The sequence below is a fragment of the Mobula hypostoma genome, chromosome 25 (genome assembly GCF_963921235.1).
Source record: "Mobula hypostoma chromosome 25, sMobHyp1.1, whole genome shotgun sequence".
NCBI lineage: Eukaryota > Metazoa > Chordata > Chondrichthyes > Myliobatiformes > Myliobatidae > Mobula > Mobula hypostoma.
In genome coordinates this window covers 33,050,311-33,075,929 of record NC_086121.1, presented here as the reverse complement: position 1 = coordinate 33,075,929, position 25,619 = coordinate 33,050,311, and the positions used below count along the sequence as shown (strand labels likewise).

Below are 25,619 nucleotides of genomic sequence, written 5' to 3'. Positions count from 1 at the left end.
ATATTCAAGGTAGCACAGAGGACTTAAGATGAACGTATTAAGAATTTGTATTCAAGTATGCATTGCTTTGAGTAAGTGTAAATGTGCTGTATAATGCTTAAGAAGCATTAGCAGGTATAACTGCAATAAAACATTAAATTTTTAAAACTCAATTTAAAACAATTGATATTTGAAGATACAGCAAAGAGCCATGTAATATAATTGTTCTGAAATATTATGTCTATAAAGACGATGATCGGTTTCTCAATGTATATGTGATTTATTTGACATAAATCAAGTTCTTGTCTGTAATTTATCTCGTGAGTGTGCAAACCCACAGATAGTAAATCAGTGGATATCAAGGACAGTGTGCAGCGCAACAAACAGTTGCTTAAAAAAAGGACATGGTAAAAATCAGAAATAGGGTTTGAACGAAGAATGATTCCCCTCTCTGAGGGATCTGGAATCAGAATCTCAGAATAAGAAGTGTATCATTTAGCAATGAGAAGAATTTCTTAATCCAAAGGGTAGTGAATCTTTAGAATGTTCTATGCAACAGGACTGTGGAGGCGCAATCGCTGTTATTTTAAAACGAATCAAAGAATATGGCGATTGTGAGGAAATAGTGTTCAGATACAAACTCCAGCCATGATCTTTGTGAATGACAGAGAAGATTCTTAAAGGCCAGATGGCATACTGCTACTCCTAGTTCATATGCTCTTAAATTTTAATAATTATATTTCTTATTCAGATGCTATTTGAAATCTTCTTGTAGACCTACTAAGAAGAGCTGACACCTACACAGCACCATAGAGTGGAGAATGGATGTTTAACTCCTTGCTTTGTATTGAACTGGTGCCACCTAACAATGGGGGATTCTGTGCATGCAGTAGATAGTTTTCTTTGGTAAGAAAAAGAGCCCAGACAAAGTGAAGTAGTGCAGATAGTGTAGGTGGTGGATAATGTGAAGGTGTATGTAAAAGAAATTAGTGGTAACAAAGCCACTAATCTACCACTAGGTTCACTGAAAGTTTATTTCCCACTCTGTCGACTACAGATGGTTTGCATAATCAGGGAAGGGAAAAAAGGATGTCAATAGATGAACTGCACTATTTTCAATACTCTCATCATTCACTCACAGTAAAACTGATGTGCACCAAAGTCACTGTTCATATCTCTTTATTATACAATTTTCCATGACTACTATATAAAATATACACAACTTTAAAATATAAAATGTATAGTTATAACACACAAGTACATATCTTAAGTCAAATAGCAAAATACAGCACTTTTTTTGACACACTCAAATGTTTTAGGAACAGTTTCTTCCCCTCCACCATCAGAATGGTCTATGAACACTACCTTAGTATTTTGCTCTCTTTCTCAACTATTTATTTATTTTTTATATTTCTTATTGCAAATTGTAGTAATTTGTGTATTGCACTGTACTGCTGCTGCAAAGCAACAAATTTCACAACAAATGTCAATGATAATAAACCGGATTCCGATTTTCTCTGAAATCACACGGTCAGCCAAAAATAGTGAGGAACAATTAGCCCACAGTATCCTGGGTCTTTATGAGCAAACATTTAAAAAGTAAACAATTCAGATGACTTTATACTTGTACATCAATACTGTATTTATATTAGGAATCATAATACATAAACTAAAATTAATGTCATAATTTTAGTGAAAGCAAAATGAACAAGAGTATTTATTGCTTGACCAGCTTTAGCAAAACTGATTTTCATTGCAAAATTAAATAACTTCATTGTAGCCATTTAAAACTAACAAGGACTTTGCTAATATAGAAATTAAATTGAAATATTATTATTAATATTACTGGCTTTTACATATGTATGCATACTTGACAAGGCTGTTCAATGCTCCTTATTGGCCACATGTTTAATTATTAATAACGTGAAGTTGCAAACAATCTGTTGGGGGAGCTCGGTGGCTAGAGCAGCATTTTTGAGGGGAAAGGAATTTTTGACATTTGACAATACTGATGCACGGTTTCAATTTGAAACATCAACAGCTCCTTTCCAACGTTCAACGTACATTTATCAAAGTATGTGCGCATTATACAACCTTGACATTTGTCTCCTTACGGGCAGATACAAAACAAGGTAACCCACTGCAGATATTGCTTGAGCTGCTGAATTCCTCCAGCAGGTGGTTGTTGCCTCAGATTCAGCATCTGCTACCTCTTGCGTCTCCAGTAATCTAAAGTTTACTGGCACATTTTAGAATTTTTATTCATGTTTTTGAGGAAAAACATTAGAAAATTAAATTATTATTTCTGTCCTTTAAATGCACAAAACATTGAAAATATTCCATTTGGATACTGCTCATGTGGGAACACAACCTGTGCTGTGAAATCCATTGATCTTTTTCAGTTTTGTCTCATGACAAACAGACAACAAAAGGACACAGGAACAAATATCCCATCTTTTTAAACAAAAGACAGTTAATACAGTGGATTCTGGTTTATCAAGGTAGCCACTTCTCTGACAGAACAAAAATAAACCAAGAAAATTGGTGGGATTTCCTTTATTTAATTGGCCACTATACCGCTTAATTGGGGCAGGAGGCTGCTGGTGAACAGTTTGTAACTAGCTTCAGTCACATGTGGTCAATAGACACTACACCATGCTTAGAGCAAATAGCCTTTAAATAGCGCTACTTGCATGTGTTTGTGTTCAAAAAGCTGTAATTTTTGTCACTGATAATTAGTGAGTATTAAACAGTAAGATAATTCAGAACTATTTTGCTCACTGTGGTTTCAAGCACTCAGGCTTGCAGATGCCAGAAATGATCGGAAGTGAAAATGAAATGATTTTACTACTTCAGTGACTCAGGAGCTGCAAAGAATTTGAGATATTGACCATCATCTTGATTTTTACAATGGAAGCGAAGATTTGGAGGATGCACTTGAAAGAATTGTTTGAAGGTTGTCCTTTATCTGCACTAGGTGTCCGTGCTGAGTTTGTTCATTTAGACAATCTGTTCTGTATTTCATTTAAATACATAATTTCAAGGTCAAGTTTATGTTTATTTGTCATTCAACCATCCATGAAAACACCCAAATGAAAGTGTGTCACTCTGGGGCCAAGGTACAAAACACGGTGCCAACAGTCATTCACAGAACAAGGAACATATAGAATATATAAGACAACAATAAAACATAGTCACACACAAATAAATATATAGTCCAAGTCTCTGAATCCATGAATATTAATACATGCAGTCAAACATAATCTATCTTAAAAGGAGAATATAGGGAGCTAGGAAGGGAGTTGAGAAAAAGGACCGCAAAAGTAGTAATCTCGGGATTACTGCCTGTGCCACGCGACAGTGAGAGTAGGAATGCGATGAGGTGGAGGATAAATGCGTGGCTGAGGGATTGGAGCAGGGGGCAGGGATTCAAGTTTTTGGATCATTGGGACCTCTTTTGGCGCATGCGTGACCTGTACAAAAAGGACGGGTTACACTTGAATCCTAGGGGGACCAATATCCTGGCAGGGAGATTAGCGGGGGCTACTGAGCTGACTTTAAACTAGAATGGTTGGGGGGTGGGAATCAAATTAAAGAGGCTAGGCGTGAGGAGGTTAGTTCACAACAGGGAGATGGGAACCAGTGCAGAGAGACAGAGGGGTGTAAAGTGAGGGTAGAAGCAAAAAGTACTAAGGAAAAAAGTAAAAGTGGCAGGCCGACAAATCCAGGACAAGCATTAAAAAGGGCCACTTTTCAACATAATTGTATAAGGGCTAAGAGAGTTGTAAAAGAGCGCCTGAAGGCTTTGTGTGTCAATGCAAGGAGCATTCGTAATAAGGTGGATGAATTGAAAGTGCAGATTGTTATTAATGATTATGATATAGTTGGGATCACAGAGACATGGCTCCAGGGTGACCAAGGATGGGAGCTCAACGTTCAGGGATATTCAATATTCAGGAGGGATAGACATGAAGGAAGGGGAGGTGGGGTGGCGTTGCTGGTTAAAGAAGAGATTAACGCAATAGAAAGGAAGGACATAAGCCGGGAAGATGTGGAATCGATATGGGTAGAGCTGCGTAACACTAAGGGGCAGAAGACGCTGGTGGGAGTTGTGTACAGGCCACCTAACAGTAGTAGTGAGGTCGGAGATGGTATTAAACAGGAAATTAGAAATGTGTGCAATAAAGGAACAGCAGTTATAATGGGTGACTTCAATCTACATGTAGATTGGGTGAACCAAATTGGTAAAGGTGCTGAGGAAGAGGATTTCTTGGAATGTATGCGGGATGGTTTTTTGAACCAACATGTCGAGGAACCAACTAGAGAGCAGGCTATTCTGGACTGGGTTTTGAGCAATGAGGAAGGGTTAATTAGCAATCTTGTCGTGAGAGGCCCCTTGGGTAAGAGTGACCATAATATGGTGGAATTCTTCATTAAGATGGAGAGTGACATAGTTAATTCAGAAACAAAGGTTCTGAACTTAAAGAGGGGTAACTTTGAAGGTATGAGACGTGAATTAGCTAAGATAGACTGGCAAATAACACTTAAAGGATTAACAGTGGATATGCAATGGCAAGCATTTAAAGGTTGCATGGATGAACTACAACAATTGTTCATCCCAGTTTGGCAAAAGAATAAATCAAGGAAGGTAGTGCACCCGTGGCTGACAAGGGAAATTAGGGATAGTATCAATTCCAAAGAAGAAGCATACAAATTAGCCAGAGAAAGTGGCTCACCTGAGGACTGGGAGAAATTCAGAGTTCAGCAGAGGAGGACAAAGGGCTTAATTAGGAAGGGGAAAAAAGATTATGAGAGAAAACTGGCAGGGAACATAAAAACGGACTGTAAAAGCTTCTATAGATATGTAAAAAGGAAAAGACTGGTAAAGACAAATGTAGGTCCCCTGCAGACAGAAACAGGTGAATTGATTATGGGGAGCAAGGACATGGCAGACCAATTGAATAATTACTTTGGTTCTGTCTTCACTAAGGAGGACATAAATAATCTTCCAGAAATAGTAGGGGACAGAGGGTCCAGTGAGATGAAGGAACTGAGTGAAATACATGTTAGTAGGGAAGTGGTGTTAGGTAAATTGAAGGGATTGAAGGCAGATAAATCCCCAGGGCCAGATGGTCTGCATCTTAGAGTGCTTAAGGAAGTAGCCCAAGAAATAGTGGATGCATTAGTGATAATTTTTCAAAACTCGTTAGATTCTGGACTAGTTCCTGAGGATTGGAGGGTGGCTAATGTAACTCCACTTTTTAAAAAAGGAGGGAGAGAGAAACCGGGAAATTATAGACCAGTTAGCCTAATGTCGGTGGTGGGGAAACTGCTGGAGTCAGTTATCAAGGATGTGATAACAGCACATTTGGAAAGCGGTGAAATGATCGGACAAAGTCAGCATGGATTTGTGAAAGGAAAATCATGTCTGACGAATCTCATAGAATTTTTTGAGGATGTAAGTAGTAGAGTGGATAGGGGAGAACCAGTGGATGTGGTATATTTGGATTTTCAAAAGGCTTTTGACAAGGTCCCACACAGGAGATTAGTGTGCAAACTTAAAAGCACACGGTATTGGGGGTAAGGTATTGGTGTGGGTGGAGAATTGGTTAGCAGACAGGAAGCAAAGAGTGGGAATAAACGGGACCTTTTCAGAATGGCAGGCGGTGACTAGTGGGGTACCGCAAGGCTCAGTGCTGGGACCCCAGTTGTTTACAATATATATTAATGACTTGGATGAGGGATTTAAATGCAGCATCTCCAAGTTTGCGGATGACATGAAGCTGGGTGGCAGTGTTAGCTGTGAGGAGGATGCTAAGAGGATGCAGGGTGACTTGGATAGGTTGGGTGAGTGGGCAAATTCATGGCAGATGCAATTTAATGTGGATAAATGTGAAGTTATCCACTTTGGTGGCAAAAATAGGAAAACAGATTATTATCTGAATGGTGGCCGATTGGGAAAAGGGGAGGTGCAACGAGACCTAGGTGTCATTATACACCAGTCATTGAAAGTGGGCATGCAGGTACAGCAGGCGGTGAAAAAGGCGAATGGTATGCTGGCATTTATAGTGAGAGGATTCGAGTACAGGAGCAGGGAGGTACTACTGCAGTTGTACAAGGCCTTGGTGAGACCACACCTGGAGTATTGTGTGCAGTTTTGGTCCCCTAATCTGAGGAAAGACATCCTTGCCATAGAGGGAGTACAAAGAAGGTTCGCCAGATTGATTCTTGGGATGGCAGGACTTTCATATGAAGAAAGACTGGATGAACTGGGCTTGTACTCATTGGAATTTAGAAGATTGAGGGGGGATCTGATTGAAACGTATAAGATCCTAAAGGGATTGGACAGGCTAGATGCAGGAAGATTGTTCCCGATGTTGGGGAAGTCCAAAACGAGGGGCCACAGTTTGAGGATAGAGGGGAAGCCTTTTAGGACCGAGATTAGGAAAAACTTCTTCACACAGAGAGTGGTGAATCTGTGGAATTCTCTGCCACAGGAAACAGTTGAGGCCAGTTCATTGGCTATATTTAAGAGGGAGTTAGATATGGCCCTTGTGGCTACGGGGGTCAGGGGGTATGGAGGGAAGGCTGGGGTGGGGTTCTGAGTTGGATGATCAGCCATGATCATAATAAATGGTGGTGCAGGCTCGAAGGGCCGAATGGCCTACTCCTGCACCTATTTTCTATGTTTCTATGTTTATCTTCTGCCAAGCAAAATACTGCAGCACCAAGTCCAGCATGGACACCATGCCTCCTGCACTCCAGTGAAGTACACTGACTTGAATGCCTGTCTCATGAGTGGCTGCAGACAGGCGACACTTGTGTTTGAGGCCTAATCCTCACTACGACTGAGGCCACACAGCTGCCTGCTGTTCACCAATAAAACAGTGAATCAGACTTGCAGCATTCCACATTACCAATGTCCAACAATGTCGTCCAATCAAAAGAAAAGTGAGTAAGACACTCACTCGCTATTAGACTGCACCCTGCCTTTATCCGTACACCAACCTGATACAGGCAACAGTGTGATCCCCACCAGGTCCAGCTCCTTCGGTTCCTCTGCCGATGAGCAACTAACTCACTGATGGCGTTGACCAGCCATACTTGAAGTTCTTAATATACAGCAGGGTCTTTCAATTATAACAAATATTTTAAAAAGGTAATAGCACCTTCAGTTAGCCCCATAGAAGCAGCTGCATCTGAGCATCCCAGCATTTTAATTTGTTATTCAGTTAAATGGCAGTTTGTCTTTTTTATTCCTTTTTAACTATTTCTATGAAACTTCAGCTAATTGGGGCAACCACTTAATTGGGCAAAATGTACTGGTCCCAATGTAATCCAATTAACCAGAATCCACAGTATTTATTAAGATGAAGCTGAGAAGCCTTCTACTGATAGTGAAATATATGAGATGGTCAAAACACCTAGCCCACATTACATTACATTGTGGGGAATCTGCAACATTATTTTATGATTATGAAAGAAATACTTTCTATCAATTGAATTGCTTTATACTAATCTGATTATAACTGTTGCTATCAATGTCTATTTGTAGTGAAATAAAGCAATATCTTTATCTTACCTCATCATGTCCTCAACTCAGGCTTTGGAAAGATTGATAAAATACATGTAAAGGTACAGATATCCAGTTAAAGTCATAAGCAAGTACAATTATTACAGCATGCTACTGTATAAAGTGTCACTCTAGAACAGCTGCAAAAGTGAATAACATTACTAAAAGTCAAGAAGCTGTCTGTGGCAAATTCAAGTTTATTGACGGCTGAAACATTGTGCACATCATAATCTGCAGGGAGTCTTTTGTTATGACCAGCAGAAACTAATATTTATAACTTACGGATGATTTACTCTGTGGTCTGAAGCAACCTCCCTTCAGGTTTGGTTTGGGCTGGGGACAAGCCATCATATTCCATAGAATCCTGCTCTTCATAACAATGGTTTATCCTTGAAGCACTTAAGCAACAAAATAGACCATCATCAACTGTTGTGTAATGTTCTATCAGGGCTCTTAAGCTGGGGAATTCTGTGTTCAGATGCTGAAAGACATCAAGCACACATTATGAATATTAAAAAATTACCATAGCAAGAATGTTAAGAATTTTTTAAATGTAATCTTACCTCAAAATAATATTTGCCTTCATCATTTTTCCAAATCATGTAGTTTATTACACCAAACGGGGTCCGCATCATTAGTGTCCAGCACTTCAGAGGGCCAGGATTCACCCAAAGTAAGAAAGCTCCCAGAACATCGCGTTTTAAAAGTTCTATAGCACAATCCCTTTACCAAAAATAGAAAAAGATATTTGTGAAAAACAAACTCATTAAAGAGTAAAAAATTGCGTTGGCAACAGTAAGACCTATAGTTGGTGGCAACAGTAAGTGGAAGAGGACCCACAAGGGAATAGGAGATAACCAACAGTTTACAGGCAGTAGGTGGTGGCAGCAAAGTCTGCAACCAGCTCCAGCAGGGAGAAGCTAAGGACCAGCAAGACAGATTATCCAACTCAGCAACTAGCAGAGTTGGAGCTGATGCCATGATTCAGAAAGTGACATGTGTTGGGGGACATGACTAATTCATAACTAAGAGCAGATAATTTGCCTATTAACTTGGGGACATAAAAGCACACCAAATAGGAGGTGTTCCTAACCAGAGCAAGTGTGCGGACAAGTCAGTGATGGGCGAAAGACATAGCATCTTATAGTTAGTTCTATTTCCCCTGTTAATCCTTTTGCAAATTCAGCTGACAACTTAGTGTCACCTTTGCCCCATGCTATGCCATCTACCAGCTTCTAACAGAGCAGAAAGGGATGAAAATGTGTTGACAAGTAAAAATAAGTTGAGGAGTAGAAGAGATACATTGGCAGAGAAAAAAAATCAAGAGTAACATAAAAACAAGAAATAAAGAAAAGACCAATCCTTAAAAATTGATGGCAATTTTCATACAAGGCCTCTTCAGCTTTTATTGTGTTGGGAAAAAAGAACACATGATTATTTGAACTAGAAATGTGCCATCTGATATACTGAGCACAAGTAAAAGATGAAAATGTGTCCCTGTCCTTAACTGAAATAGATCAGCAATTTTTTTTTATCATACTCCCCATAAGCATCTTGTTAGGCAAACTCAGAATTGGTTATGAGATCACCAGAGAACATTAGGTAAACATTAGGTACTGTAATCTTACTGTTTGGGGTAAACAGATGTTTCAACCAATCACAAACAAGAGAAAATCTATAGATGCTGGAAATCCAAGCACTACACACAAAATGCTGGAGGAACTCAGCAGGCCAGGCAGCAGCCTTTGATTCCTTTAAGAATTGATTAATATTAGCATCAAATGTACTAGATAACTGAAGATCCATAAGCCCCTGTGTAGAAAATTTCAAAGATTTGCAAGCTTTAAAATTGGAAAGAAAATATTTGTCACCCAGGGGAACAAGTTCTAGGTATATATTTCTCATAATTTTGTATGCTTTAATGAAATCTCACTTATTGTTCCAGTGAACTTAAGATCGATCCTGTTCCATTTCTCCAGAGAACTCTCCTAAGAATCAATCTAATTACCATTATTTTGTTGAAGATGTTAATTTTCAAAAGAATTACCAAGGAACTCTCACTGACAAACTAACCTGGGTATCCCAGCACTGGCCCAGACAGTGTCCATTAGAACTTCTTCATGCTGTAGTGGAGCAAGTGCTTTCCAAGATTCCAGGAGTTCATCTCCCCACCTGCAACTGTCTGTGAAAGATATAATAATTAACCTTTTGGGCACACTGGCAATACTTCAACTATTCACGACATTTATTTCAAGTGTAATTTTGATTTAAAAAAAATGAACATTCTATAATCACACAAAATGCTGGAGGAACTCAGCAGGCCAGGCAGCATCAATGGAAAAGAGTACAGACGGCATTTCAGACCGAGACGTCCTGCTGAAGGGTCTCGGCCCAAAATGTCGACTGTACTCTTTTCCATAGATGCTGCCTGGCCTGCTGAGTTCCTTCAGCATTGTCTGTGCATGGCTTTGGATTTCCAGCATCAGCAGATTTTCTCGTTTGTTTTTTAATCAGTTATTCAGCAAAAACAAGAAAACCTGCAGATGCTGGAAATCCAAAGCAACACACACAATGCATCAGTCTTCACTGAGAAAGACATCAGCAGTATACCGGACACTCGAGGGTGGCAGGGAAGGGAAGTGTGCGCAGTCACAATTACGACAGAGAAAGTACTCAGGAAGCTGAATAGCCGAAAGGTAGATAAATCTCCCGGACCAGATGGAATGCACCCTCGTGTTCTGAAGGAAGTAGCTGTGGAGATTGCGGAGGCATTAGCGATGATCTTTCAAAAGTCGATAGATTCTGGCATGGTTCCGGAAGACTGGAAGATTGCAAATGTCACTCCGTTATTTAAGAAGGGGGCAAGGAAGCAAAAAGGAAATTATAGACCTGTTAGCTTGACCTCGGTGGTTGGGAAGTTGTTGGAGTCGATTGTCAAGGATGAGGTTACAGAGTACCTGGAGGCATATGACAAGATAGGCAGAACTCAGCATGGATTCCTTAAAGGAAAATCCTGCCTGACAAACCTATTACAATTTTTTGAGGAAATTATCAGTAAGCTAGACAAGGGAGATGCAGTGGATGTTGTATATTTGGATTTTCAGAAGGCCTTTGACAAGGTGCCACACATGAGGCTACTTAACAAGATAAGAACCCATGGAATTACGGGGAAGTTACATACGTGGATAGAGCGTTGGCTGATTGGCAGTAAACAGAGAGTGGGAATAAAGGGTTCCTATTCTGGTTGGCTGCCGGTTACCAGTGGTGTTCCACAGGGGTCCGTATTGGGGCCGCTTCTTTTTACATTGTACATCAACGATTTGGATTATGGAATAGATGGCTTTGTGGCTAAGTTTGCTGACAATACGAAGATAGGTGGAGGGGCCGGTAGTGCTGAGGAAATGGAGAGTCTGCAGAGAGACTTGGATAGATTGGAAGAATGGGCAAAGAAGTGGCAAATGAAATACAATGTTGGAAAGTGTATGGTTATGCACTTTGGCAGAAGAAATAAATGGGTAGACTATTATTTAAATGGGGAAAGAATTCAAAGTTCTGAGATGCAAGGGGACTTGGGAGTCCTTGTACAGGATACCCTTAAGGTTAACCTCCAGGTTGAGTTGGTAGTGAAGAAGGCGAATGCAATGTTGGCATTCATTTCAGGAGGAATAGAGTATAGGAGCAGGGATGTGATGTTGAGGCTCTATAAGGTGCTGGTGAGACTTCACTTGGAGTACTGTGGGCAGTTTTGGTCTCCTTATTTAAGAAAGGATGTGCTGACATTGGAGAGGGTACAGAGAAGGTTCACTAGAATGATTCCGGGAATGAGAGGGTTAACATATGAGGAACGTTTGTCCGCTCTTGGACTGTATTCCTTCGAGTTTAGAAGAATGAGGGGAGACCTCATAGAAACATTTGGAATGTTGAAAGGCATGGACAGAGTGGATGTGGCAAAGTTGTTTCCCATGATGGGGGAGTCTAGTACAAGAGGGCATGACTTAAGGATTGAAGGATGCCCATTCAGAACAGAAATGCGAAGAAATTTTTTTAGTCAGAGGGTGGTGAATCTATGGAATTTTTTGCCACAGGCAGCAGTGGAGGCCAAGTCATTGGGTGTATTTAAGGCAGAGATTGATAGGTATCTGAATAGCCAGGGCATCAAAGGTTATGGTGAGAAGGTGGGGGAGTGGGACTAAATGGGAGAATGGATCAGCTCATGATAAAATGGTGGAGCAGACTCGATGGGCCGAATGGCTGACCTGCTCCTTTGTCTTATGGTCTAAAATGCTGGAGGAACTCAGCAGGCCAGGCAGCATTTATGGAGAAGAATAAACAGACGTTTCTGGCCCTTCACCAGTTATTCAGTAAAGTATGTTGAAAGAACACCAACTTGAACCAGAATTGGGCATATTAAAGTTACAATATTAACTCTAGCTTTATGCCAAGCTCAATTTGAAAACCATTTGAAGGATACTACATGCTGCTTATTTCACTTCAATATTCCTTGAATTAAACTGTTTTAAGTGCTGAGTATAAGAGAAATTTGCAGTTCAGACCTCATCTAATATCTCAACAAAAAAGTGATAGATTAGCCTTTTAAAGCCTTCTGCTTCTTTCTTTCTCAATAAAAGAACCAACTAGTTCCACTCCACTACCACCCTCCTATATCTGGCAAAACTGGTCCTCATCCTCATCAATTTCTACTTCAGCTCTTCCCACTTTCGCTAGACTCAAGGGATAGTCATGGGCATCTGCATGGGTCCACATTATGCCTGTCTTTTTGTTGGCTAAGTAGAATAGTCCATGTACTAATGTTTCCCAGGTAATGCTTCCCAACTCTTCCTCCGCTACATTGATGACTATGCTGATCTCATCAATATCATCAGCATCCTCCAACTTCCATCCTATCCTTAAATTCATTTGGTCCATTACTGACACCTCCTCCCCACCCCCACCCCCTCGATCTCTCTGTCTCCATCTCTGGAGCAAAATGTCGACCGACATCTTTTATAAACCAACTGATTCACACAGCTATCTTGACTATATCTCTTCCCTTTTCTCAGTTCCTTCATCTCCACCACATCTGTTCCCATGATGAGGCTTTGCTTTCCAGAGCATCAGAGATGTCCCCATTCTTCATAGAATGGGGTTTCCCTTCCTCCACCATCGATGCTGTCTTCAATCACATCTCCTTCATTTCCCAAGTATCCCCAGTTATTCCATCTTCCCGCCGTCTTAATAGACAGAGTTCCTCTTGTCCTTATCTACTACCTGCAATTAACACATTATTTTCTGCAACTTCCGCCATCTCCAAAGGGAATAAACACATTTTAACTTCCCCCCCCACTCTCCATTTTCCACATGGATCGCACCTTGCGTGATTCCCTTGTCCATTTGTTCTCCTCCCTCCCCCCCATTAATATCTCTCTTGGCACATATCCTTGCAAGTATAGTGCTACACCTGCGCAATCACCTCCTTCCTCTTCTCCATTCAGGGCCCTGAACAGTCCTTCTGGTGAGGCAATCTTTCACCCACGAATCTGCTGTGGTTGTTTATTGTATCCAGTGGTCCTAATGTGGTCTCCTCAACATTGGAGAAAACTGCCATAAATTGAGGGACCGCTTCGTCGAGCAGCTCCACTCCGTCTACCTAAAGCAGAACTTGCTGGTGGCCAAATATTTTAATTCCAATTCCCATTCCCATTTTGACATGTCGATCCTCTTGTGCCACGATGAGGCCACCCTCAGAGTGGAGCAGCAACACCTTATGTTCCGTTTGGGTAGCCTCCAACCTAATGGCATGAATATCTATTTCTCCTTCTGGTAAAAATAAAAATCCCTCTCCCTTAACTCTTCTTTTATTCCCTATTCTGGCCTCTTACCTCTTCTCACCTGCCTATTAGCTTCCCCTGATGCTGCTCCTCCTTCCCGTTCTCCTTTGGTCCACTCTGCTCTCTAGCCCTTTACCTTCCCCACCCACCTGGTTTCACCTATCATTTACTAGTTGTCCTCCTTCCCCTTCCCACACCTTTTTATTCTGGGATCTTCCCCCTTCCTACCCAGCCCTGAAGAAGAAACTCAGCCAGAAACCTCAACTGTTTGTTATATTTCCATGGATGCTGTCTGACCTGCTGAGTTCCTCCAGTGTTTTATGTGTGTTGTTCTGGTAGATTTATATATTCAATAACCAAAAACCTAAACACTTTTCTATGTTCAGAATATAGTGGCTTGCTGCAAAATTGATAAGCATTATTTCTCTATTATTGGAGGCACTGAAGATTAAATAGGATAGATACTTTATCCTCTGAAATGCATATAAACACATTGGATAATATTGCTCAAGCTAAATCTTTTGCACAATGTCAGAAATGCTTAATATCTACAGTGGAAAAAAAGGACTTCAACGTTTTGCATGTACTGCCCAAATATTTTGATGAAGTGTCATGGAAGGGACTCCACGGTCTCCCAAATCCTGTTAATACATGTATAGGACATAAAAGAATATGAAACACGAAAAGTATTCAAAGACATTCAAAGACACACTTTAACACCCTAGAAAAAGGAGTTCTTCACATCTAGCAGGCAATCGCTTTATTTACAAAATTTGCCACAATTATGGTGTATATCTAGTTGTGATTCCAACGCAGGTTCTAGTCAAGACAGTAATGCATCTTGTTAATTTAAAATTCGGTTAAAGGAGTAGGGGCATTTGAGGGCCAGAGAGGGGAATCCTCTTCTGCCATGATGAAGCAGGTTGTATGAGTAAGAACTTATATTCTGTCCAAGTAGTCTCCAACCTGATGGTATGAACATCAATTTCTCCAAATTTCGGTAATTTTCCCCCTCCCCTTTCCCTCTTCTTCAATTCCCCACTCTGGCCCACTCTTATATCTTCTCAACTGCCAGTCACCTCTCACTGGTGCTCACCTTCCTTCCTTTCATCCCATGGTCCACTCTCCTCTCCTGTCAGATTCTTCTCCAGCCCTTAACCTTTTCCAACTTCTACCTCCCAGCTTCTTACTTCATCTCCCCTCCATCACCTACCTGGTATCACCAATCACCTTCTAGCTTGTACTCCATCCCCTCCCTCCACCTTCTTATTCTGGCATCTCCCCGCTTCGTTTCCAGTCCTAATGAAGGGTACCAGCCTGAAATATTGACTATTTGTTCATTTCCATAAATGCTGCCTGACCTGCTGAGTTCCTCCATCATTTTGTGTGTGTTGCTCTGGATTTCCAGCATCTGCAGAATCTCTGTTACAGGGAATTTGAAGGTTTGGTTTCACAGTCTAGTACTGGGTATGCTCAATGGAGTCATCTGAGTGTAAACAGGACCTCGATTCTGAGGACATTGGCCTGGATCAGAATGCTGATATTGGGTGCTTGTATCTGTATGAACCATTCTGGGGAGTCAGCATTGGCGTTGACATTCCAGTGACTTGAGGTGCCTGTGCTAAGTTCAAACCTCAGTAATAAACAAAATACAGTGATCATGCTGTTCAATAGACTGTGATCTTTGTGTCAGGTTTGAGATTTGAGCTGCAGCCTTTTTTCTCATATAGTCAAAAGCTATGCAAGCATATTAAAATAATGTTAAATTATATCATCCATGGCTGCTTCACTGCATAGTAGCCCTGAGAAACGAAGAAATGATAACCGGTCCATATTTTTTTTCAAGCACTTGTCATTAATGTTGGATTAGACAGTATAATTATTTCCTTTGCAGTTTAATTCTTTACTCCTGTTTGTATTTATATAATTACCTATATGCATGTAATTCAGTGCGAACCCTAGAATTACAGTTCTTTCTCTTTCTGGATGCTTCTTTGGTATTGTATTATTTGAGTAGGGGTTTTCTGATTGGTCAACTCTTATCTACAGATTTGAATTCTTCTCTACTGTATAGTATAAAAAGGGCAGAGCATATTAGCCCACCATCTTTTCTTCTTTTTCTTCCCTTACTACTCTCTATTTCCAATTCCTTTGTTCCCTTAATACATAATAAAATGATAATGAAGCAACAAGTTTTATGCCTTTTTTTTGACTTCTGAAAGAACCTTGCATCAAAAATATCAGAATCCAACAATTTGGTGTAGTCAGGAATGATGGTTGCAAAGATTTAAGTACTTGGAAAAGCGCCAGACAAAGTGGATTTTTTTTGCACAAAGTTAAAAATGAGCTAAGAGCTTACTCAAATTCCAAATCATCCGGAAAAAAAGTGACTAGTGCTGTTTCAATACGTCATCTGGTGGAAGTGTAGCCAAGAGGAAACTACATTGCTATTTTGAAAAAAAAATGTTGGTTACAATCTATTGAAACTTTGTTTGCAATCTGTTGATACTTCGGATCACAGTCAAAGGAATCAAAAGTATGTACAAGTTAAGTGTTAGCATGAGATTCTATTATGACAATGACCAAAGTCAAGAAACTGAGCTCTAACCTGAATAAAATATCTCAGTTTAACAAGATCAATGAAAAAGTCTGGATGAAAAATACCATCAATGTTAAGTTTATTAAGAAGGCATTGGATAAGATCTGGAGAATGCCAGAGGGAAAGGAAAAACCTAGAAAATGTATGTTAAAGATATCAACACATGGTCAGTTTGATTGAATATATGAGCGAGTGATAAAAGTTGCGTAAGCAAGTAAAGACGTTGACTAAACAATTGGGAAAGAAATGTGAAACACATGATAAACTATGACAGAGACAATAAAAAAGTCTAAAGAACATACTTCTCTATTAACTGAATGAGTAAAAAAAACATGAGTGTAATCGAATCAAGGTGCATTGCATGGATCTAAGAAGCAACTGTAGCATTATGAAAAAGCTGAGCAGGGACCTCAAGTGGGCAATCCTACTAGTCCAGTGGGTGGTCCTGCCGGTGACACCCCTTCTTGGGAAACACCTGCCATATTGGACAATCCTCTGAGATAGCACCACCATCTGACCTCTAAGGAATTACCGGATGAGTGTGGCCTGAACTCTACAGCAGCCTCTAGTGACGCATCTGGGAATGACAGTGATGAAACAAGACGGACAGCTCTGTCACAGCTTGCTCCAATAAAGTCCGAGGAAGTGAACACGCAGGACTGAAGATGAAACGAATGAAAGGAAACAGACAGTGGATTACACAGTTGCTAATCTATGTGTTGACAAGCTAACCCCTCTAGTAGCCAATCCATCAACTGTTTTAATGCCCTGAAGCCATCAAACAAGTGGCTTACAGTTATTGACAAGAAGTCCATTGAACGTGCTAAGGTAGGTGGAATAGGTTTTCTCAAGTACACCTATGATAATGATGAGGAACCACTATGAGTATCAATAATAAAGATGCTTAGAAATAGTTATATGAATAACTCTCCTCTATATTTTGATTAGAGGGAATGAATAAGATATACATTAACAAATGCAAGTTAAATAATGAAAATCCTTCTGTATGCTCCCAGTTTTAACTTTTCAATAACCTTGCTAACAATGACTTACAGCTATCTGCAAGTGCTTGTTGAAATTGTCTCTTGAAGGTAGAGCTCCTGTAAGCTCCTGACCTGATTCCTTTGTTTCGTATAGCTTTCTTTCGTACCAGTGTTAATGAAGAGAATGGACATTCTTCCAGTGGATCCAATTCTTTTGTTTGGGCCTAAAGGGAAAAGCAAGTAGACATGAATTTAGTTGAGCTTTCATTTGTTAAGGGATCATTTCACCTTCCATTCCTCCAAGTTTTGATAATAAGTTTAAATTACAAGAAAAATGAATATGCAGAAATGAATAATACTTTACAGTAATTATTTTAACCTGTTCAAGCTACTTGGATGAGATTACTAATAATAACCCTCTTGAGCAACAATCTCCTGGTACTTCTGCAGGCATTATTAAAATCAGAATTACTTTTGTGTGTAAATATGAGTATAACAGATGTTGAATAACTATTATTTGGCAGAGAATCTAACCTCTTTAATATATAGGCCTAATTTTGTGGTAGGTAAAGAACATAGAAGAGTACACGATGTTATTGACCCACTAAGTTATGCCAACCTTTACTCCAAGATTAATCTAACCATTCCCTCCTACATAGCCCAAAACCCTCCATTTTTTTTTCAACCATGTGCCTATCCAAGAATCTCCTACATGTCCCTAAAGTTCTACCACCACCAGAGGCAAAAGCGTATACTGCTGACCTTGAAAGAAGAAGAGTAGCCATAACAGGATAAAGACAGGTTGAGTGACCGCGTGAAAACATGGCAAGCAGAGTTTAATGTGAGAAAGTGTGAGTTAATGACGTTGGTAAGAAGCAGACCTTTATGTTCATGGAGAGAGATTACAAATGAGCGAAGTGCAGAAGGATCTAGTGTTTTTGTACACAAATCACAAAGGGTTACCTGATAGTTGCAGCACGTAGTTATGAAGGGAAATGGCATATTGGCTGAAATGTAATTGGTTTGGAGTTTAGAAATAAATTAGAAATGTTACAATTATATAGGGTATTATGGAGGTCACATCTGGAATACTAGGCACAGTTTTGGTACTCATATTTAAGATAAAGCTCCAATAATTAAGAATGCATGGGACTTAGGTGGAGCAGGACTGATGGGGTTTCCAGCCTCTTAATACCCTGACACATTTTTATTTTTTTATATGTCATACAGTATTACAGTATAATAAACTACCCAGTAAACTCAAAGTGAGTCAGGAGACTGCAGGGAAACCATAGCCAGAGGGAATGATAAGCAAGTGCCAGAACCAGTGCCTTTGGCAATTGGGAAGTGAGTATAGGAACCACAGACCAGGCCAGGAGGAGTAGAGCACGGGAAATGGGGCCCCAGCAGATGGAATGGGAGTACAGTAACCGGAGACCCAGCCAGTAGGAAGACATTGCAGAAACTGGATCGCCAATAAACAGTGAGGAAAAGATAGGGACACTTAACTTGTTGAGACATGGGGAAGATTACCATGATCATACTGAATGGTGGGCAGGTCTCAGGGGCAAGGTGGCCAACTCCTGCTCCTATTTTCTCATATTCCCATATACATGTATACAAAACAATTATGTATACAATCAGTATCCTCCCACAATTCCCTTCCTTATTGCTTGTACATAGTGACAGAGACGCAACATAAAGATTTTTACTCCCTCATGTTGTGAGATGGAGGTAAGAAATAAAAGTTCTAATTCTATTTCCAAACGCTACCCATGGTGGTCTGGTGATCTCCCTAGCAGAGGTTTCTTCCTCCATTTTGTTTTCTGCTCTCAGCAGTGGCAGATTTCTGGTTAGATCAACAATCATGTAATTTGGAAAAGGTTATGTAATAACACTGTTATCAGCCAAATACATTGAAAAATTCTCACACACAGAAAATCAGGAAATGAAAAACGTTAATCTTTAACATACATTTTATTCAGAAGGAAATAAATTTGCTCATTTGTAGCAGCTGAAATATCAAAAATTTAAAAAATTAGAATATAGGTCATAAGACAGTATATAAGACAAGAGCAAGTCCTTTGACCCACAGGTCCCGAACCAATTAAATTAATAATCAAATGGCTAACTAATCTCTTCTGCCCACACAATGTCCATATCCTTCCTTTTTCCTCAGATTCCTGTGCCTAACTAAACATCTCTTAAAAGTTTCTAATGTTTCCACCTCAACCACCACCCTAGGCTGTGCATTCTAGGCACTCACCACCCTCAATGTGAAAAAATTTGCCCCTCATATCTCCTTTGAAATTACCCCCTCTCACCTTAAATGCATGTCCTCTGTTATTAGATATTTCAACCCTGGAAAAAAGACATTGTCTGTCTACTGTATCTATGCCGCGCATCATCTTATAAACCTCTATCAGATCTTCCCTCCGCTTTAGCCACTCTAGAGAAAGCAATCCAGATTTGTCCAACCTCTCCTTAAATCACATGCCCTCTAATCTGGGCAACATCCTGGTAAACTTCTGCATTCTCTCCAAAGCTTTGACATCCTTCCTATAATGGGGTGACCAGAACTGTATGAAAAACTCCAGATGCAGCCTAACTAGAGTTTTATAAAGCTGCAACATTAATTCCTGACTTCTGAACTCAATTTCTCAACTAATAAAGATGAGTATGCATTATGCTTTCTTAAACACTCTGTTATGATACATAAAAATAGTTTATGTATGCTAACCGAATGGAAACCAGGCTGAACATATGAAGTTCAGACAGGAAGGAAAAAGGAAGTAGAGGCAAATAGAGCACAAGAAAAGACTGAACAGTAAAATAAAAGACAGAGCAAACATAAAAGATAATCCAGAAATATTCAAGAAAATGAATAAACAGGGGAAGGATTGTTTTTATTTATTTTATTTAGAGATACAGCGTGGTAACGGGCTCTTCTAGTCGAATGAGCCCATGCTCCTCAAATACACCCATATGACCTTCTAACCCATACGGCTTTGGAATGTGGGAGGTAATCAGAGCACCAGGAGGAAACCCTCGCAGTCATGGCAGAGTGTACAAATTCCTTACAGACAGTGGCGGAACTCAACCTGATTTGCTGGTGCTGTAATAGCATTATGGGGGCTATGCTACTGTTCCACCTCCTTGTTAGGCAACAGGTAAAATTGATCTAAGGCTAGAGAAGAAATCTAGTCATAGAGGCATACGTACAAAGAAAGTACTCTACATTAATCTTTATCAAGGAAGAAGATGCTGCTGGATTTTCAGCAAAGAAAAATGTTTCTGAGGTTCTCTATAGGTCAAAAATTAATAAAGAGAAGTTATTAGAAAAGCTGACGGATCAACAAATGGGCCCAGATAGAATGCATCCTTCTAGAAGGGGGGATTAAATTTGTGAGGTCCTGTCCAAAATTTTCCATACATCTTTAAATTCACCAAGTGGTACTTGAAATCTGGAAAACTGCAAATATTATACCCTTGTTCAAAAAGAGGGTTAGGGACAAATCCAGTAACTGTAGGATATTTTTGGAGATGAGGAAAGCTCAAGAAACAATAATCAGGGGTAGAAATGTGGTTACTTGGTCAAATAGGGATTGTGTAGAGAAATGTCCAGAATGAATTTGTTAATACAGAATCATGCCTGACTAATTTGTTAGGAATGTTTGTTGAAAGAACAAAGAATCAAGAGAGTAATGAGGTTATTGTAATAAATATACATTTTTTTTAAATTGAGATATAATGTGGAACAGGCCCTACGAGTCATGCCGTTCACTAACCTAATTCATCCTTAGTTTAATTTACAATGACCAATTAACCTACTAACTGATACGTCTTTGGATTGTGGGAGGGAACTGGAGCACCTGGAGGAAATCCATGTGGTCATGGGGAGAACATACAAACTCCTTAGAGGCAGCAGCAAGAATTGAACCTGGGTCACTGGTATTGTAAAGCATCGTGCTAACCACTACACTACCGTGCTGCCCTTTGTGCAAATGGTATCTGTTAAAGTGGTACATTATAGGTTTAGATTAAGATTGAAGCCCATGGAATGAAAGTCATCTGCATACGCAATAATGATTTTAAATACCCCTACCAGATCTCCTTGCATCTTCCTCTACTCAGACAATTTATACAGAAAGGCTGGAGATACTGGTATATTCACAAGTGGTACTAGATATCAGAAATTCAGTTTTAAAAATGACTTGCAGCACCACAAACCATCAAATGTCCAATGACAGTTTAAACACATCCATTTATTTGTGTATGACTTTATCGTTTTCTAAATGTTGTGATTCTTAGATATTTTCTCTCAAGTGGCCCTGGATTGAAAAAAAACTCATTTTCTTTCTTTAATTCCAAATCACTTTTTGAAATGCTTCTTCAAAAGCCTATAGGGAAAGGAAGAAGAGAATACATGAAAGAAAGAGGGACCTAAATTCAGAAAAGAACTTGCTTGCTGCTAAGATTGTTATTTATTCTCCAGGTAGTTACAAAAAAAAATTAAAGTGGCTGAAATAAATCTGAAAACAACATAGTTTATCTCATTAGAATACCCCTCTGCAGCTAAGATATGAGAGGAATCAAGAAAATCTTTAATTGAGCAGTCGTTCACAGCTCATGATCATAAAGAACAGTATGTTTTACATTTGCATAATTAGGACACATTGGAGACTTATTTTTCAACAAGTTACTTTAAATGGATTTGCTCTATTGTCAGTAGATTTCCCCTCTTCCAGATCATTTGGTGAGCTGAGGAGAGGAAATCATAATTGACCCATGTGGCTACCAAACCAATTTATTAGACAATCTCTTTAATTAGCATTTTCATTTTCTGATCCACTCTATTCGCACAATATTCACAACATTCTAAACCTGTCAATTTCTAATTGTATAAATTAATCAGAGGGTGTTCATTAAAGCAATTGTATGAATGCACATCCTTACTCATTGAAGCAACAGTAATATCAAATGCAGAAGCGACATAAACACTAATATTAAGGTCTAGTCTATGATGCAGATTCAGGTGGAAGAACTTGTAATTTTTTACATTACGTACCTTAGGTCCACTTGAAGGATCACATGCATTTGGACTACTTGTTGGATATCCACATTCTTCACTTTTAAAGGTTTCCTCTGAATCCTGCAAGTGACAAAATTTTATTTTCAAATGATTTGGAGAGAAGTTAAGTCTGTGAAAGCCAGGAGACTGAGTGACTAGCATGTTGTTGTTTCTAGAAATACACTTCTTCATAGCAATTATCTTTGGGTACCCCTTTGTGAGATTTGTTCTTTCTTTGCACTTTGGGGGTTTGATGTTTTTTTTTGAATGGGTTCCATGGTTTTCTTTATTTTGTGACTGTCTGTGGGAAGACAAATCTCAGGGTTGTATACTGCATACATGCTTTGATAATAAATGTATTTTGAATCTTTGAAGAATGGCATTTTTGCATATTGGAAACTAGAAATGTCTATCCCTGCCTGCATGCAATTTGCCACTCTAAATAGATTTTATATCCTCTAATAACAGCTTTACTGAACAAAATGATTCTTAGCAATAATAAAAAAAAACAAATTTCAATACGGTAAAATGAGGTAATAATGTTTACTTAATTCACTGTTACTTTAATTAGTGTTATAAAATTAACGATCTAAGTTTGTGCAATCTGGCACTTACTTAAAATAATTTATATGCACTATACCTGTTCATTTTGCTTTACAACTTCTTTTGATCTGATTTCCTCTTGTTGTGGAATTCTCCTAAAGGTCACCAAGGCACTGACATTCAGGGAAACCTCCAAATCACCATACCGCTCTTTCACGTGTTTTGTGGAAAGTACTGGGGAGCTTGGTTCCAAGACAGTTTCTTGATTAGTGCAATTAATGACAGGTGCACTGCTCTCTTGCTCTTTTTCATATTTCATGCAGTAAGCAACCTGGAACATCCGGCACAGCTGCAAATTGAGAATCATTGCCTATGGAAGAGAGAGAGAGATGTAAACTAAAATTACCAATGCAATGAACTGGTGAGTCCAAATAACTTACAAAAACTGTACAGTGTGCAAAAAATTGCTTCCATTTTGGGCCTATCACTGTAAAATTTGGCAATGCTAGGCTCATGGGTCAATGGAAGGCTGACATTTGGAAACTTAATTGAGGTTTGAGTAGAGAAAAGCAGTTAATGCACTGAATATCAGGCGAGGTGGGGCAAAGGAAGTAAGAAATATTCCAGATGAGTTCATAGTTGGATATCTTCAAGCATCAGTTCAGTATCTTTGAAATGCTGTTCAAGCTCATTTTGTGGAATGACTGAAACAGCTGAGCCAGTGTTCAGTTCCATTTAAATTAATTGTCTGTTCACTACTGGTGTAAGCCATATTGCTTGTCTATTGTTAGTTTTCACATTGTAAATCTTAAAACTACCTAATACTATGTCACGCTCATCATTATCAGATTTTTCATCAACAGCCTGCAGATTAGTGCTCTTTCGGAAACTGCAACTTGACTTTTTATCTTTATCTCTTCCCTTATCTCTTCTCTTTAAATTTACGTTGGTCTGGTGTATATGAGCCCCTGCCACAATGGTTAACACAATTTGTTCAGCTAGGCAGGTTTCTGTCTAGATGCTGCAATTTTGTACATGGTCACTTTCATTCCTGACTGCAACTCACTTGTGCCTCTCTCTGCTGTTTCCATTGATATAGCTATAAATATAAGTTGTGCTTCAGTTAGAGCCATTTTTGAATGCTTTTTGTAAGAATCCACAAACTAAACAATCTCTCAGTACATCATTAAGCCAATCACTGAACTGACAATACTTGGACAATTTCTTCAATTCAGCCACAAAAATTGAAATGGACCTCCCTTCCTTTTAATTCCACTTATGAAACCTAAAACGTTCTGCAATCAACAATGGTTTCAGTTCTAAATGCTCCTGTATGTATTACATTCATGAAATCAGCAAAGCTCATTTTGGCTGGTTTGGTTGCAGCCATTAAACTTATAAGCAAACTGTATTCTTCTTCACCTATTGCACTCAGTAACACTGGCACTCACCTTTCATTGGTTATTTTATTTACTTCAAAATATTGCTCAATTCATTCAGTATATATCTTCCAGTTATCTGTTATGCAATCGAAATCATCTATCTTTCCAATGTAGCCTAGCATGTCTGCTTTTAGTTTGTTTATTATTATTATTATTATTATTATTATTATTATTATCACTTGATACTCACTGTGAATTTTGTCCTTTTTCTGACTTTTATTTAGCTCGAATGTCTCTCTTCCCTTGAAACAAATGTGTTTTTTTTAAACTTGAGCATCTCCCTCACCTTCCAATGAAAAAAATACATGCCATGCTTCATGAGATAGATAGTTGGCTCAGGTTCATTTTAAAACTTCCTTGTTGCCACTGTTATGTTTTGTAACTCCATAAATTAATTGAAAGATCAACACAGGACCCCAAGAAATTGTGTCTACTTAGGTCTTTAGTGAAGTGTCACATATGACATGGTGATGTAATGACTTATGCCATTCACATATTTGCTACATGTAACCCATAATAAAGTATGTAAACAAAGAATGCTTAATCAAACAATATATTTACAATATTACTCAAATATTACTAAAATATTGGATATACTACAGGCCCCAGTTATGCCTGCCTTTTCGTTAGCCATATGGAATGATCCATGTTCAAAGCCTTCACTTGTCGTGCTTTCCAACTTTTTCTATGCTACATTGACAATTGCATTGATGCTGCTTTATGCATCCATGCTGAACTCATCAATTTCTTCAACTTTTAACTTGCAACTCACATTCTGCCCTTAAATTTACTTGCTCGATTACTCTCCCCTTTCTCGATCTCTCTGTATCCATCTTCAGAAACAGATTGTCCACTGATGTATTTTGTAAACCTACCAACTCTCACAGCCATCTTGACCATACTTCTTCCCACTCTTGACCATACTTCTTCCCACCCTGTCACTTGTAAAAAAAAAGTCATTCCCTTCTCTTGGTTCCTCCATCTCAGCATCATCAGTTCCAGAACATCAAAGATGTCCTCCTTCTCCAAAAACAGAGTTTCCCTTCCTTCACCATTGCTGCTGCCCTCAGCCACGTTTCCTCTATTTCCCAGATATCCATGCTCATCCCATCTCCCAGCTACCTTAACAGAGATAGTGTTTCTCTTGTCCTTACGTACCACCCCATGAGCTTGAATGTGTGTGTGTGTATGTATATTCCTTTCCATGCCTTGTGATGCACTGCGTGGCACTATGCCATTTTGTTAGTATTTGTCTGTTCTTTACGAGGCCGAGTTGCTAGCTCGACACTCAATGCAGCACGAATAGAAAGTGTGCAAGGAGCTGGTTGGATTTGAACTGGGATCATTCGCCTTGAAGTGAGGTGCTGATGCCACTACACCACCGGCAGTTTACCGCCAATAATGATAGCTTGTTTTTCGCTTAATTCCAGATTAAACACTCACAGCTGCCATTGTGGGTTTTAACTCAGGTTTCTGACATACCATATCAGTGATTCAGCCACCAAGCTACTAAAGCATTGTATACACAACCACTATCCATAATTAGACAATTTCTCACATCCTGTGTCTGTTGGAAGGGCTGGAGAAAGAGCAAGGAGGGA

At 39.3% G+C, this 25,619-nt stretch overlaps 1 protein-coding gene across 3 annotated transcripts in view; it reads right to left on the bottom strand.

The window, feature by feature from the left end:
- Positions 1-1,148: 1,148 nt before the first annotated feature.
- sh2d5 (SH2 domain containing 5) overlaps positions 1,149-25,619 on the bottom strand; it is a 60,137-nt gene continuing 35,666 nt past the window's right edge. Inside the window, exons 5-12 of one of the 3 annotated variants that reach the window (XM_063032822.1) lie at positions 22,674-22,946; positions 22,031-22,114; positions 17,033-17,186; positions 9,626-9,734; positions 8,116-8,275; positions 7,835-8,033; positions 7,562-7,583; positions 1,149-2,218 (exon numbers count right to left, since the gene is read on the bottom strand). In XM_063032822.1, coding sequence (XP_062888892.1) covers positions 7,842-8,033; positions 8,116-8,275; positions 9,626-9,734; positions 17,033-17,186; positions 22,031-22,114; positions 22,674-22,946 — 972 coding nt within the window. In that variant the 3' untranslated portion in view covers positions 1,149-2,218; positions 7,562-7,583; positions 7,835-7,841. The remainder of the gene's footprint in view (positions 2,219-7,561; positions 7,584-7,834; positions 8,034-8,115; positions 8,276-9,625; positions 9,735-17,032; positions 17,187-22,030; positions 22,115-22,673; positions 22,947-25,619) is intronic. The other 2 variants (XM_063032823.1, XM_063032824.1) reach the window with 2 other exon arrangements.